This window comes from Hordeum vulgare, chromosome 2H (assembly GCF_904849725.1).
Source record: "Hordeum vulgare subsp. vulgare chromosome 2H, MorexV3_pseudomolecules_assembly, whole genome shotgun sequence".
Lineage (NCBI taxonomy): Eukaryota > Viridiplantae > Streptophyta > Magnoliopsida > Poales > Poaceae > Hordeum > Hordeum vulgare.
The window spans coordinates 599,988,102-600,004,573 of NC_058519.1; the positions used below are offsets into that span (position 1 = coordinate 599,988,102).

Genomic DNA, 16,472 nt, shown 5'->3' on the forward strand with positions numbered 1-16,472 from the left:
TGTATTCTGTCGTTTAAAAAAAAGAAACTTGTATTCTGTCTCTTGAGACAACTAGGTTATTGGAAGGTTTCAGCTAATCCGAAGGATGCCCATCAGCAAAAGATAATGGTGACCAGGAGTAGTACAATCAGCTTCTGAATTATGTTGATTGGGGCACTGAAAGGCCCAAGATTCAGACAGGAGACTGTTCCAAAGCAGAGCAGAGCAGGTTTAGCACTACTACTGTGATAATTACTGTGTGGTCTCGCCCGTACTGTCCTCCCCTACTGTTCGCGCCCCTACAGGATAGAAAGCTAATGGACTTTACCGAGTCACTAATGGCCCAGCTGACCACTGTTCTGAAGGCTTTTCAGCCAGTTAATTGCCACTAGCTAGCCTGTGGACGCCGATCCCTTAACAGCTCCGTACACTGGTGCTGGGGTCTCTGAAACTCTCTCTTAAAACCATACTACATTACTACCAGTACCAGCATTTGCAGCGCCAACTGAGAAAGTGCATGTTCAAATCGGCTCACCGGAGCATATGCTTTCCTGGGTGACACAAATGCTGTTTCTATGTTAAAAATTAACTTAAAAATGTACCCATCTACTCCCTCTTATATTTCCTTACAGAGGGAGTACATGTGACTTCTCATGGAAAATTGACATATTTCATGGCTTGTGCGAAGAAACCAAATCCTGTGCTTAAAAATTGCCATATTGTCTTCAGAGAGCACAACATATACCACGTTTTCATGAAATTTGAACGCGAATAGAAGATACGGACATTATGTTGTCAAAGAAGGGAGTTCATATTTTATTTTGAACTACAAAATGAGTAGTTTTGAAGATTTCTTTTCTGAAAAAGGCAATAGTTTGGGCTAGTCTCCAAGTACTCCCTCCGTACCTAAATATAAGTCTGTTAAGATATTTCACTATGTGTCTACATACGGAGTAAAATGAATGAATCTATACTCTAAAGTATGTCTATATATTCATTAGTTGACCCTCTAGAAAGACTTATATTTAAGAACAGAGGGAGTAATAAATATTAAAAAAAAGTGTCACCGCACATGTAGGACCAGCCCACGCGCGCTTTCCGCCTTCCGCCTATCAGAGGCCGTGTGAAGCGTGCGTGGTTTTGGGTGGGGTTTATCCAACCGTCGCCGGATGCACGGAAAAGAACATGTCAAGTACTCCCTCCGTTCCTAAATATAAGACCTTTTAGAAATTGCATTATGAACTACATACGGATGTACATAGATATATTTTAGAGTATAGATTCGCTCATTTTGCTCCGTATGTAGTCTTCTAGTGGAATCTCTAAAAGGTCTTATATTTTGGAACGGAGGGAGTACTATCAACTCCAACATGGATAGCATGCTGTGACACCATCACTGTCGCTTGTGGCCTGGGCGCTTTCGCCACTGTGATATGATGAGTGCACCTGCGAAAATGCAAATAAATATGACCAGATTCATTTGCTCATATCTTATGGCTTCCAAATGCCAGTGAAGCAGAGTCTGCAAGTACATCAGCTCGCATGCGATTTAGATTAAAAAGAAAAAAAAAATCACATATACAGTGTTATATTGCCAGTCATATGATCTCGGAGAAATGAAACCTCTTAGGCTCTTGCCAACCAACAACCCAGATATATATATAGAGAGAGATCAAAAACACTGGAGTGATCGATTGTGCAGCATATGACACAGCTTACACTCGACCATATGAACAAATAAAGATTTCTGACAGACTTCCTTTTTACACAGAGAGAGAGAGATGTAGATACAAGCTCACTGATACCAAAAACCAAATTGCATGCATATGGCCTTCTGCATGCAGGGTAGGAAACTAGGAATGAACAAAAACCAAATTCCTACCCCCCTTAACCTCATATAGGGAGAACTCACCAATAAGAAGCTTCCGGATTTCTGACTTCTCCCTGAAAGCCATCAGTCCGTTCAATTGCAATCCACGAAACCATGCAAACTATGCGTTGTTCAGCTATAGTAGTAGTTTAGGTTCATGGGAAGCAGTTTTTAGCTGTTAACGATGGGATTTTCCCATAGGGCACCACCAGGAACCTCACAAGAGCAGCACTAGTATCTCCTTCCGAGGAACACGCCGATGACTACTGACAGCAGAGCGACGCCCAAGATGAACTTGAAGGCCATGATACCAGAGGGTTCCCGCAGTTGTTGCTGCGCCGGGTTCACAGAGGCCGTGCTAGGAGCCTGAGATAAGTCCTGTTCTTTGTTCTGCGGTGTTAACGAGTCCAGGCTGAATTCTCGGGATCTCGTTGATACTACTGCATCCTTTGCCTGCAAAGAGAAAAGGTTGTTAATTGCTGATAACTACTGATCAGGGTAACTCAAGATATTTCATAGCATCTTTTTTTGCTTGCCTGTTCATCAGATTTGGAATAAGCTAGCTGCAACTTCTGCTCAAGGTCCTGTACCTTCTTCTCCATTTCAGCACTCTTGCTCACATTTTGGGTCAGCTTGTTGAGCTGCGTATTGACAAGAGCGAGTTTCTCACTCTCCTCTGCAACCTGAAAAAACACGCATAAATCAATAGATGTGAGAAAAAAGTAGGCATATGCTTATAAACTGTCTATAAAGTGTCAAAGCAGCAGGAGGACTAGAAATTCTAATGTGAAGTATGGGGGTATTGTGTGAATCTATCAGCTTTTATCATCAAGAATCTGTACGTATGACTACTACAGCAGATTGAAAAGGCTATTTCTGCTAACTTAAACATGTTCTGTAATCGTGTGAGGCAATGCACTTTCCTATTCATGTTCCCTCGTTCCATTATCATACAAGCCGGCCTTCGATCATGATGCTTCTGTTCACAATGAGAGAAAGCCTAGCAATAAGCCAGATGCCTCAGAACAAAGCAGGCTTCCACATTTAAGGATTTGAAGGCAAATAACAGATGGATTTTATCGTGCCGCCCTTGATCTTGGATCCATAACACCCGTCACATGTAATAGGTGAACTAGTATTACAGCATCAAATGGAAACTCGGATAAAAACCAACCTTGTTCTTGTAATGGATCTCAGCTTCTTGCAGCTGTTGATCAAGAGCTGATACTTGTACTTCCAGCTCTGCAGCATGTTTCTGTGCAACTTCTAGTTGATCCGCTGAATACGTCTTATATGCATCCCACTTTATCTCCCTCACTGAAGCTTGCTCTTCCTGCCAAAACAAAGGTATTTCATGTCTAGATCAGTTCAAACAACAATCAAATTTAAAAAAAACAATTGTCAAATTATTTGGAATCAATTAAGTCAACAACTTCACTACATGTCAACAACATAGCCATGCAAAGAGCCAACTGCCTATCTGCCATCATTTTCTAATGGTACCAGTTCAGCAGATAGGGTTGGCAGTAAGAAAATGATGGATCCAGCAATCCCTTTGTATTTAGCAGAAATGCTTGATAGTAAAAAATTGTCTTAGAAAAATAGTTACAATGACAATTTACCTGATTAGCTATGATTCGGTAAGCAGCCTCCAGTTCCTTCCTAACTTCCAGCAATTGTTGCTCCAACTGATCTTTTTCATGGACTAAGTTTGCATGCTCCTGCATCTTGCTTGTAAGTGCTTCATTCTTTTCAGTCGTTTCAACTTGCATTGTCTGGATCTGAAAATGTTTGAGAAATTATACAGATAGTACTTCGTAGGTAGGACGAATTACCCTACTGTACAGCTCGTTAAAAAAATGTAGGACCCAAAATAGTTTAGAGGGAGATAAATAACAAGATACCTCCTCCATGTATTTTAGCTCAGACACTGTAATTTGTCTCTCGAGTTTTGAAATGTGCAACTCTTTTTCAGACTTCTCCAAATTCATTTGCTCCTCCAATCTGCCTATTGCTTCAGCAAGCTCCTTCTTTACCGATCCATATTTGTCATTTAACATCTGCTTCTCATCCAGTGTGCTTTGGTACTTGCTCGTCAGTTCTTCATGCTCTTCTAGAGTAGAAGATACCTGAAAAAAGTTACATCTTGGTAAGAGCTATGTAATAGCATGAGAAATGTTTTGAATCCGACACAGGTATGCAGCACTAAACCGAGAACAACAAAAAATAGAACTCTTGATCACCTGGCTTTCCAGTTCTTCCTTGCGTTGAATCATGCCATCAAGTGTTTTTCGCAGTGAATGAATCTCTTCCGACGAACCCTGCTTTTCTGCCACTGCTGCAGCAAGTGCCAACTGTAATTCATTCAGCTTGCTCTGATGTACTTCCAATTCCTCATTCAAACTACTATTTGCAGTAATCAAGTTTTCTTTCTCTGCCTGGAAAACTTCAACCTTGTTTTGAGTTTCCACAAGTTCTGCTTCTAGGTTCTTTACTTTGTGCACAACTTCATCAAATTTAACCTTATGATTTTCTTCATTGGCAGCAGCCTCGGTTGCCTGTTCTTCATAATATCCCAACTCAATCTCGAGAGCATCTAGCTTCTTGCTCAAGTCTTTAACTTCAGCTTCTTTCTGTGTTATTGTCTCGAGGGCTTCATGCAGCTTAGCTTCAGTTTCTCCATTCTTTGATTCAGCTGCAGAGTGGAGTTCCAAGTTTCTTGTGTGGACCTCTGTCAGGTGTGTGATTGTTCCCTCATGAGCAGCTAGCTTCTCTACAGCTTGTTCCTTTTCAGCATGAGTAGCACTAAACCGTTCCTGTAACTCATCATACATGGCCACCTTAGCAAACACTTCCCCCTCTAGGTGCTCCTTCATATCAGCCAGTTTTCCATTCTCAGCTTCAAGAGAAACCAGCTTTTCCTTGAGGTCTGTAACTTCAGCTTCCTTATTTGCAATTGTCTCGAGAGCTTCACGCAGCTGAGTCTTGATTTCCGCATACATAGATTCAGCTGCAGACTGGAGCTCCAAGCCCCTTGAATGCTCTTCCGTCAAATGTTTTATTGATTCCTCATGAACAGCCAGTTTCTCTGAAGCTTCTTCTATCTCAGAACTCACAGACGCAAATTTCTCCTGCAGCTCATCAACCATGACCAACTTAGCACTGATTTCCTGCTTCAAGGCTTCATTCACATGCATCAAACTTTCAGTCTCAGACTGAAGTGCAATCAGCCTCTCATTCAAATCTTTAACTTCTGAATCCTTCTGTCCAATTGTCTCATGAGCTTCACGCATTTGAGCTTCAACTTCTGCATGCTTTGACTCAGCTGCAGATTGAAGTTCTAAGCCTCTACTGTGCACCTCGGTCAAATGTTCTATTGTTCTTCCATGCTCAGCTAGCATTGTAACAACATCTTCCTTTTCTGCATGAGTAGAGTTAAACTGCTCTTGCAGTTCATGAAGCATGGCCACCTTAGCATCAAGTTCCTCTTTCAGGGCCTGATTTGCTGCACCCATTGCCGTGCACTCAGCCAATACCTCTTCAGCCTTTGACTCGGCAGTGGAGACCTTGGTCTTGAGCTCCTCAATGGTGGTCTCATGAGTAGCGATCTCATTTTCAAAGGCTTCGAGCTCTACCTTCATGGATTCCACCTCTTCGGTGGCAGCAGCTGCTTTTGCTTCATAAGATGCCAGTTGCTCCTCAGCTGACTTCAACTTTTCAGACAGTTGCTGACATTCCGTCTCCTTCTGAGTCAAGTTGTCCCCTACTAGTTGGAGCTTCGTCTCTGTATCTTCAAGTAAAGACTGGTACAGAGATTCCAAATCAATTTTCTTGGAGGTGGCATGTTCTAGTGCCCTCCCACTGTGCTCAAGCTGCTCCTCTGCAGATTTAAGCTTGTCAAGTACCGAGGTTTCTCTAATGCCCAAGGCCTGAAGATCATTCTCCACCTCTTCCATTTTACCTCGGGCAGATTCTAGATCAGCCTGTAAAGTCTGGACCTGCTTCTCCGCTTCCAAATGTGCTGTGGTGGCTTTGTTTGCCAGTTCTTCATACTTCTCCTTCTCTTCATTAGCTTGAGCCAACTTCCCTGACAAGTCATCCTCTTTTTGGTTTGCTTCTGCTAATAAAGCCACGAGACTTGCTGATTTCGCCTTGTATGCTTCAACTTCCGGAGAAAGTTCATCAACCTTCACACGGAAGTCATTACATTCATCTGTCACATCTTTAAGCTCTTGCTCGAGATCTGTGCTCTTCTTCTCAGCAGATGCTAGCTTTGACTCAAACTCGGTAAGCTGTAACTTCAATTTTTCTTCAGCAGCACTTAATTCCTGAACTTGACTTTCAAGCTCTGCGGTCCTCTGCATTGCAGACTCTGCAGCTGCTTTGGACTCAGTGTGAAGATCACCAAGAGATTTCAAATTCAGCTCTAGCTCCTCTTTGTGCAAGTGTGCATCAGAGAGAAGTGACCTTGTTTTGCTATGATCATCCCCAACCTGGCTTAACTGGGACTCCAATTGCATGTACATGTCGTTCTTATTGGACAGTTGCAGGTTAAGATCAGCAATGGTGTTCTCGCCACTTTCTTTTTCTTCTCTCAGTTTTGCCAACAATTCTTCTAAATCAAGCACCTTCAATTCTTGACTCTGCACCCTCTCTTCAATAACTTGCTTTTCCTGCAATTGTTCTTGAAGTTTTACTTCATACTCTGCTGTTAGCTCCTCAAGTTTCTTCTTTTCTTCGGTGATTTGAATCAGTGAGTCCATAAGCTCCTTCTCCTTTCCACTTGCAGCTTCCATCACAGCTTCAAGACTAGCTGATTTTGTCTGGTAAGCTTCTAAATCATCAGAAAGGTGGGAAACCTTACTTCTGTACTGCTCTAGTTCTGCTTCGACCTCCTTGAACTTTGCTTGTGTGGCTTCAAGTTCATGCTCCAGCTCCTGTCTTCGGGAGTGTGCACCATCAGCATCAGACTTTGATGTATGAAGCAAACTCTCCAGTTCAATACTTCTTTCGTGAACAGAATGAGCTTGTTGTTGATGCTGTGAGAATTTGTCAGTCAGATCCTTGACTTCTTCTTCAAGTAGCTGAGTTTTAGATGTCGAGGAATCCAGAGAAGATTGCAATTCATTCATCTTCTCCTTGTACGCCTCTGCGTTGTTCACTGCTTCTTCAAGCTGCTTTTCTTTATCTGCTGAAGAAGCTGCTTCTTGTTGGACCTGCTCTTCCAGCAACTTTACTTGTTCACCTGAAGTGGCCAATTTACTCTCAGATTCACTGAGTTGTTGCTTAAGATCAGAGCATTTCTTCTCCACAACTTCCACATTCATGCTAGCTTCTTCCAGATGCGACTTCAAAGCCTCTTCAGCTGCATGCAGTGCCTGGATCTGCGCTTCAAGCTCGAGAATCTTCCCGTTTGCATCTTCAGCAACAGCTTTGGACTCACCATGCTGCTCACTGATAGATTTCAGATTTACCTCCAGTTCTTCTTTATGCGACAATGCTTCCGACAGGAGCAATTGTGCTTTAGCATGCTCCTCTTCAGCCTGGCGCAGCGTGGAGTCTCTCTCTGATAGTCTTGATTCAGCATCAACTACAGTCCCTTTGAGAGTTTCATTTTCATCCTTTAATTCATCGAGCCCAGACTGCAGGTTGACTATCTGCACCTGTTGCTTCTCCAATGTAGCTTCACTTGACTCTTTTTCCTTCAAATGTTCTTCCAGTTTCATCTCCATTTCTTGCAAACTCAAAAGCTTCGCTTGCAACTCTTCATTCAGGGTGGCAAGTTCAGTCTCTAGTTTAAGACTCTTTTCCTTCAGAGATTCTTCAGATGAACAATGGAGACTCAACTCTTCAGTGAGTTTACTGATGTCAGCATCCTGAGAGGCAAGCTTCTGCTCCAAATCATCCACTTGTGATTTTGACAGTTCCAGTGCCTCTTGCACCATCTTAAATTGTGACATTGTGGTATTCAGTGATTCTTCTATTTTCTGATGGTCAATAGCCTTATCCTGATGCCCCTTTATCTCTTCCTGAAGATTGCTAATCTGGTTTTCCATCTCTTTCATGTTCAACTGAGCCTTTTCCAGCATCTTATCAAGTTCTGCAGCCCTTTTCGCCTCCTGTGCAGCATGCAAGCTTCTTTCATCCTTCAGCTCTTCAAGCTTGTGGAGCTTATCAGCTGATGAACTTAACTCAGCCTCAATTTCTTGAATCCTCTTTTTGGAGATTTCAAGCTCAGACCCCAGCTCGCTCAGTGATTGTGTCGCATCAGACAGCTCTTTATCCTTCTCACAGAGAGATCTTTGTGCTTCTTGTAGAGAATTGTGTTGCAGTGTCTGCTTATTTTCTGCTTCTGTCATGTCCTTCATCATTTTTTCCTTTTCAGATTCAAGCTCTTCAATGCGCTTTGATAGTACTTTCAATCTTTCTGTATCTTGTTTCAAGGTGGCAGATTCTGAAGTTTTTCCATCCTCTTTGGGACTTGCCTTTGTCAAAGGTGAGACATCATCTACCAGCTCAAAACCATCAGATCCTGTACCATCGTCATCACCATTGTGTGTTTCCTTCACATTCGGATTTGAATTCCCGTTTACTAGATTTTCTTTGTCATCATGTACCTGAGACATTGGCATTGTCAGAACACATTGACGTATTTGGAAAATTTCAAATCTAATAATAACCAATTCATCATTGAAAAATAAACAAGTCCTCATTGAAAGAAAAGTAGTAATACTGTAACCAAGAGATTTCTATTAATCTTGAGGCTTCAAGTACTTGTTTTCATGGAGAATTTTCTGTTCTCCACACTCCTTAGCATCTTTTTCAATGAAGTAGATGCAAACATATAGACATTGGTATAAAAGTTATGCGGATTATGGACACCACACCACAATTCTTGATACTAAATGTGACAGTACAGTACAATACAATCTTTTTGTGCCGGCTAATCATCATCGACCCCAGATTCTACATATTCAAATGAATGATATTCAAGTACTAGCAGAGACCAATGTAATGAATTGATAATAAATGACTAGTACTGAACACAACAATATATTGCAGTTACCCACCCAAAACATGTTCAGAAACCACGTTTTTTTCTTTTTCTTTTTTGGCATCAAGAAGTATTGGACGCCAAACAACAAAACTGAACACGAATGAAACATACTAAGAAACTAACAACATATGCACACATCGCTCATTTCTGAAAGTAGGCTGGAATCTCGAACATGCACTGGACTTCACGGATAAATGTTTTCCTTACCGAAATGTCATCAGGCAACTTAAGATTGGTCGTCTCTCCAGCTCTCGCTTCCGCAGCCTGTTCTGCTTCCATCTCGGGCGGCTAGCTTCGTATCCGTTTCTGCAATTCACAACAAGAAACACTGGCATCAAATACTCACATCATGAATGAGCATACAGGCATCAAGATTAATGTGTAATGATGATGTCACCCACAGACGGGATCCTATCAAGGCGGGCCCAAAAGGGTGCAGCGGTCTTCCTAAAACAGGCTGAGTGCGGGTAAAGTAAACAATTGATTTTGTGTACAGACCACTTCACTACAGACTGGAGACAGAGGAAAGGCGACAGCTCGGACCCAACTATTTGCTGTTATTTTGGCAAAAGCAAACACTGTGATATCATTAAGAACTTTGTGATCACTTCTTCCTGGATAACCTACCACCCTACCAACTCCACACAAGGCCAATCAGGACCAGAATTATGTTGCACGCTCAAGGATCCGATCGATCGACAAGTGGCCGATTAAGTTTTTTTTTCTCTCTCTCTCTCTCCCGAAACGCTGATCCGAGCTCACACTGAATTTTGCAGGGCAAGCGGCTCCCAGCCTACCAAACGCAATACTTATTATCCAGCAAATAGTCCAGCAACCGAACCAGAAAAAGGCAAAAGACAAAAACGACAATTCGTGCCCACCAACCAGCCCTCCCTCCCTCCCTCCCACGATCGCTGCCCCCTCCTCCTACCCCGAGCAGGGACGTGCCATCCGCAGCACCTCAAAGTCAAAAAAGAAAATATCCGATCGATCGGACGCCCACGGCCTGATCGAAACAGCACGGTCCTCGTGGACAGCAACAAACCCATCACCCTCCGCTCCCCTCCGCCGCGAGCAGAGGGGCGGCTCCGAGCGGAATCGGGCGGGCGCCGACCGAAATGGCGAAAGCAGAGGCGGACAGCGGAGCAGCCAGAGGCGGCAGAATCGAAGCAATAATGAAGAAAAAGCTCCCCCAATCCAGTTCGCGGGCGGCGATTCACTTCAGGCAACGGAAGGCGCCGCTCCAGAGGTGGAAGGCCGGATCGAATGGCGGAAGCAGCGCCCCCCTCGCGCGGAGAACCGGCGGATCGCCGACGGGCCGTCGCTCGGCAGACGCGATCGGATTCAAAAAGGAAAGAAAAAAAAGACGAGAGAAAACAGACACCGGAAAATTACGCTCGCTGGTTAAGCAGAATGAACAGGAGCTCACCACGGACTGCGTGGCCGAGGGAAGGAAGCTCCCGGCGGCCGAGATCCACGCCCGTCTCTGCCTTTCTTCAGTGGTCGAATCAAGCGGCCGCGGAGCAGGCGCCGCCGCCGGCCAGATCACCGAGAAATTTCAGGGGAGAGTGGGCAGGGGAGATTGGAGCAGTGAGAGGGGGGGGAGAGAATCTTTTTAATCTGGTCGGGGGTTTTTGACAGGCGCGTTGCATTTCCTCCTTTCTGGAGGGTTTATATCTGCTGCATACGTGCCGCTGAGTTGGCCGGGCCCCACCAATAAAGCCGGCGGGGGGCTGATAGCCTCACCGGCCCCGTGCGCTCACCTCCCCCACGCTCGCTGCCCTGTGGGTCCGTATTTTCTTGGCCCCGCGCGTCGGTGGTCGAGCGGGATTAACCCGTGGGCGACAGAATTACCGGGATGACACTCGGCGCAACAGGCTGCGTGCATTGGGGCCTTTGGGGGCGGCGTTCTCGGGAGGGGATTTTGCAACGAGATCCTGAGGCCTCGTTTGGTTAAGGAAGATTGAGGAGATTTTAAAAGGAAAATTTCTGGGAGGATCAGAAACCCTATAGATCCTCGGGCGCTCATTTGGTAGGAGGGGTTTGCTTAGCCCAATCTCCTTCGTTTTCCTTCAATCTCTTCCTATCCGTGTGTTTCAAAACCCTCCTCGGGAGACTAGTGGAAGCAAAGCCTCCCGGAGATTTGAGAGGATTGGATGGAATAAAGGGATTCACCCAATCCCATAAAATCTCTCCCTCTCAAAACCTCCTCAATCCCCCTTAACCAAACAAAGCCTGATGAAGCGTAAATTTTGGCATGATTTTAGCGGCCAAAGAGTCGTGAGCACGTTCAAACATGCATAGCAATATTGGTCGCCTGTGTAGAAACACACATTCAAACATTCAAATTCCCCTCTCGCTTTTCGTCCTTGTCTACGCTCATGGGTCCAAACCAAAACGAAATCAACCACACCAAGTCAGTCAGCAGTTCCATCGATATAAAAATAAAAATGAGAAGTGATTAGTCGTGTTTCCACGCCGGGTCATTTTCCCGTCCCCGCATCAAATTAAGCCGTTTCCTTTTGGAGGACCGATTCTCCTTTCACCGCTACTAGAGGTGTTTATCATCACGCTTTTCCTGATAGAAACTGACTGACAATAACTAGGTGCACCGAGAATGCACTCCAAACTAGAAAAGTGCTTCCACCGTGCACGTCTTTGTGATTTTGGGGCTACCTTGCAAGCTAATCCCTCAGTTCGTCCGCAAACAAGAACCTGCAATCGTTTTCATGTGCGCCTCATGGATGACAGTGGTTCTCCCTTGTCCTGATCACGCGAGTGCAACCAGTTTTTCTTTGGCGGTTCATTGGATGGTTTGATACGGCCCGTCGTGACGGTTAAGCTTATCAGTCGCAGTCAAAATAGAATGAGTGATGCCCTTGCTGCCTATGGGCGTATAATGCCACGCACGGTTGTGTGGTTAGGCTCTAGCTTAGAGAAGATTGCTATCCTTTGTATAACGATACTATGACCCCTTAATTTAATACAGTCTCCTTTCTCCCTGAAAAAAAACATGCGTGCATTTTGCACCAGCCTTTGTTTTCTCCCTCCATTCTTAAATACAAGGTCTTTTAAAAAATTTACTATGCACTATATACGGAGGCATGTAGACATATTTTAAAATGTAGATTTACTCATTTTGCTCCGTATCTAGTCTATAATGAAATCTCTAAATTGTCTTATATTTAGGAACGAATGGGAGTATGTACTATGCCAACTTTATCTTCGTGTCTGTGCGTTGAGTTATGTCTGCCCATGTTGTGAGCGCCGGTTGATGTACTGTGTTCTCAACAAAACAACACATGCTTTTTTTATAAAAAGACCCAACCAACATGACCTTGCCGATGATAGCTGAAATTTTTTCATACACGTGTCTTTAAGGACTAGCGCCATGAAGCCGTAGTCATCGTCGTTGGACCTTTAAATAGATTAGAAGAACCTGACATCAAATTTTACAGTACGCATAGCGAGAAACTCAAACCTTGACAGTCCCGAGGAACCGACATGAATATATGTCTGTGCTCTATTGAACCTGTCCACAATAGACAAACTCGAGGAGGATGGCAGCCCGAAAGACTAACTCAAACATGAAGCACCACCACCACCTTATCCGCCATGCCTGCAAGGAATAAAATCATAACTTCTAAACTAGTCGGAGTTGAGGCATCGAATCGACCGTCCCCATCACCCTATCGTCGGAGAGGCACACAAAGAGGAGGCGAATCCAAGTCGCCTTCGCGGGAAGGGAAAAAAGAGTCGTGCAAATGCCCGTGAGGCTGAGCGATGAATAAAATTGAACAAAAATAATGTGTCACATTTTAATTATGACATAATTTTTAGTGCTTTAGATAGCTTGTTTTCCCCTTTCAGCTACAAGCCATATCTTGTCCCACAATTTCTTTAATTCCAATCATACATAGCGTGTAGTTAGGTAAAATTTTATATACTAGACGTAGTTCTAAGAGATAATTCATTGTAATCCCTCCATTTTTAAATATAAGACATTTTAAAGATTCAAATGTAGACTACATATGAATATATATATATATATATATATATATATATATATATATATATATATATATATATATTAAAGTATAAATTCAGTCATTTTGCTTTGTATATAGTCTATACTAGAAGAACTGGGCGCGCTTTCCTACATCGTTGATGTTGTTGGATTTTGATAATTTATTTACTCCATATGTTTCAATATATATGGTGTATTTTTTTTAGAAAAGTCAAACCTTTTTAAGTTTGACCAAATTTATAGAAAAATATATCAATGCTCATAATGACAAAACCATATCATTAGATTCATCACGAACATGTCAATATTTTTAGCTCTCGACTTGGTCAAAGTTAACAAAATTTGAGTTTTAGAAAACAAATGCACCATATATTTGAGGATTGAGGGGGTATTTGGTTGGCGGGTGGGGAGATGATTTTCATGGTAGTTTTTTTTTTAAATGGAGGCAAAAGCTTTGCCTCATCCATTAAATAAGAGAGAATAGAGTTTGTTACATGCCACTGAAAAAACACGACATGCGGATTACTCGCGCGTAATAAAAGACCCTAGTTTCTTTGCTCCAGCAATGACCCAAAGGTTTACCTCGGTGGAGATGGAGGCGAGCAGGATTGGCGGTGGGGCACTCTTATGCTTGAAAACCCTTGTATTTCGCTTGTTCCACACTGTCCAAGAGACAAGCATGGTGATGGAGGTCTTGCTTGTCAATGTGGCGTTCCTTCAACGCAAGTTCTTGCACACCAATCTTCAACCGTGTCAAATAGGGGCCAAGCGGAAGTGTTGAACCCGAGCATGGGGAATTTCCCAATGACCAAAGACCAAAGACGCCGGGTGTAGTGACACTTGAATAAGAGATGAGCCCCGCACTCTTGTACCGTCATATAGAGAGGGCAAACATCACAATTTGGCCACCCCATGATTTGCCAATCTATCTGTTGTCCAGATTCTATCCTAAAGAGGGAGCCAAGCAAAAAAAAAACTTTTGGGGGTGCCCAGACCTTCCATACATCATGTGCATGGGTGAAAGGACCATGCCTAGGAATTGCTTCTTGTATGCTCAAGTCGCCGAGTACTGCCCGTGGCTCGTATGCTTCCAAATGATTTCATCATCGGTAAGCTCGTCAAGGTGGAACTCATTGAGAAGCATCCAAAGGGCGAAGAACTGCATGACGTGTTCGGCGGTGACGTTGATGGGGGTTTTGATCTTGTGAATCGAGGCGTTGTGTTTGAGGGCCTCCTTGACCTTCCAATTTTTTCTCATGGAAGCTTCGTAAATGAGAGGGGCAATGTCTTTTGGCATACGCCCAAGAAGCCAGGGAGAGTCCCAAAAGGGTGTCCTCACACCGTCACCAACGGGGATGGTGCTGGAAACATAGAAGAAAAATGAGGTCATCCGCATCACATGGTGTGACAGCCCGATGCCGACGCCCGAGAAGATTCCCCTTTATTTTCGTTTCCGTCGGTGATTAGTTTTATTTGTTGCATCATCATGTAGTTTGCATCATGGCATCATGCATGACATCATGTCAACTGTGTTTTGTCGGTGTTGCTTGTTGCTTCGTGTTGTTGGATGTTATTGCTTGTGAGTGCTTTGTGAGTGTGGCATTGTTCGTTGGCGTGATGAGAGTGGGTGCAACAGAGCCACTTCAAAACCCGTTGCACCGAGGACGTAAAACCCTTCTCTCCCCTCTTATTTCATTTTTGTGGTTTTGCTAAAGTTTCTGTTTTAACCCCTATTTAAAAAAAGGTTCGTCCTCTTTTAAATCCTTTTATTAAATGTGGAGGCAACCCTTGGGTTTTCTTTATTTTTTTCCTTTTGTTTGTTTTTAAAACAAGAGACCCATTTTATTTATAAAAGGGTTTTATTTTATTCTTCAAAAAGGTTTTAGTTTTATTCGTTAAAAATGCCCAACTATTTTTTATAGTTGGGGTATATTTTTCAAAGGAGCCAAAAGCATTTTTCTATTTTGTTAAAACCTTTTCTTTTATGGTTGTTTTCTGTTTTTTAAGAGGAAAAAACTAGAAAGGGAGAGAGGGGACCCCAGGCCCAAGGCCCAGCCGGCCAAGGCCCAAGGCCTCCCCTCCAACCCTAGCGCGCAGCCCCTCGTCCCTCGTCTCCCCTGTGTGTTCTCCTGACCGATCCCATCTCCCGTCTCCTGCTCGCCATGCCGCCGCCCCGCCTGCTCGCCGTGCAACCTCGCCTCGCCTTGCCCTGCACCCGGTCGCCGCCAAGCCCCCGCCAGCCGCCTCCCTGCTCGACAGCCCCCGCACGCCGCCTCTTCCCCCACGTCACCCCTCGCCCTTGATGTGCTCGCCTCCTCTTGCCGAGCAGCTCCCGTCCCGCATGCTCGCCCTCTCGTCCCATCTCCCCCTCTGCCCGAGGAGCACCAGGTCCCTGCGCCGCCGCCGCCAAGTTCCTGAGCTCGCCGCCCTCGGCCTCGCCTCCTCTCGCCGCCATCCTCCGAGGGCCGCCTGCAGCAGGGCGAGCTCGCCGCCGTGGCCCCCGCGCTGCCCTGTGCTTGTTGGGGTTGCTGCTGCAGAGAGTTGCCGGGTTGCTCGCCTCCGCCGGCGCCGGCCCGCCATGGCCGTTCCCCGCGCTCGCTCTGCTATGCCTGCGCCGCGCCGCCCTTGGTCCCGTGTCGAGCTGCTATTCCCTGCCTCGTTCCCCTGCCGAGCTTGAGTTGTTGCTGTTGCTGTGCATGCCGCTACTGTGCCTGTGTTGCCTGCTTGTGCTGTTGCTGGCCGGCGCATGTTGCGTTGCCTGCTTGCGCCGCTGCCGATGCGTTTTGTTGCTTAGTTGCCGCTGCTTGCTAGCTGCTGCGTTTTGTTGTTGCTGGCCGTAGTTGCAAGTTGTTGTTGCTTTGATGTTGTAGCTAGCTGCTATTGCTAGCTTGCTAGTTGGTAGCCGCTGTTGTACATTGCTGCTGCTAGGTAGATTTTGTGCTGCTTGCTAGCTAATAGTTGTTGTTGCTATTTGCCTGCTTTGCAGCTTGCTGCTGCTGCAGATACTTCTTGCTTGTTGTTGTCAAGTCGCTGTGCATGTTGCCGATGTAGTTGCTGCTAGGTGGCTGTTAGATGGCCTGCTAGCTTGCTTGCTGATGCTAGTAGCTGTTATAGCTAGTTGTTGTTAGATGTTGTTGCTAGCTGTAGTGCTAGTTGCTGGTGTAGCTTGCTGACGTCGCCGCTTGTTGTTGTCGTGCCCGGCTGCCTGTTGGAACGTCGCCGAAGACCGCGTGCACCATCCCCCCCCCCCCCCGCCGTGGAGTCGACAAGATCTCCGTGTACAACTACGTCCACGACGACCCCCGGACATCTTCAGAAGACGTGTTCGACTACCGATGTGAAGACCCGTGAACCACATCGCCAACCGAACGACTACCGTCGACGAGACCCGACTTCCACGATGACCTGTCTTTTCACCGCAACGAACCGAACTGCTCCGATATGCACGCTTCAAAGGTATACAGATGGGACGTTGTCGTGAACCGAACGCTTATGATGTATGAGATGTACCGTATGTTTGCGCCGTATGTTTGCCCGTT

At 45.0% G+C, this 16,472-nt stretch overlaps 1 protein-coding gene across 1 annotated transcript; it reads right to left on the minus strand.

Annotated features, from left to right (window-relative positions):
* Positions 1-1,649: 1,649 nt before the first annotated feature.
* Positions 1,650-10,563, minus strand: LOC123427605 (COP1-interactive protein 1-like). The gene is made up of 8 exons (XM_045111683.1): positions 10,336-10,563; positions 9,114-9,212; positions 4,093-8,466; positions 3,754-3,978; positions 3,472-3,630; positions 3,024-3,182; positions 2,386-2,532; positions 1,650-2,302 (listed from the first exon to the last, which is right to left on the minus strand). Exons 2-8 carry the CDS (start codon positions 9,183-9,185, stop codon positions 2,081-2,083), a joined length of 5,358 nt encoding a protein of 1,785 aa, XP_044967618.1. The 5' UTR covers positions 9,186-9,212; positions 10,336-10,563; the 3' UTR covers positions 1,650-2,080.
* Positions 10,564-16,472: the final 5,909 nt, after the last annotated feature.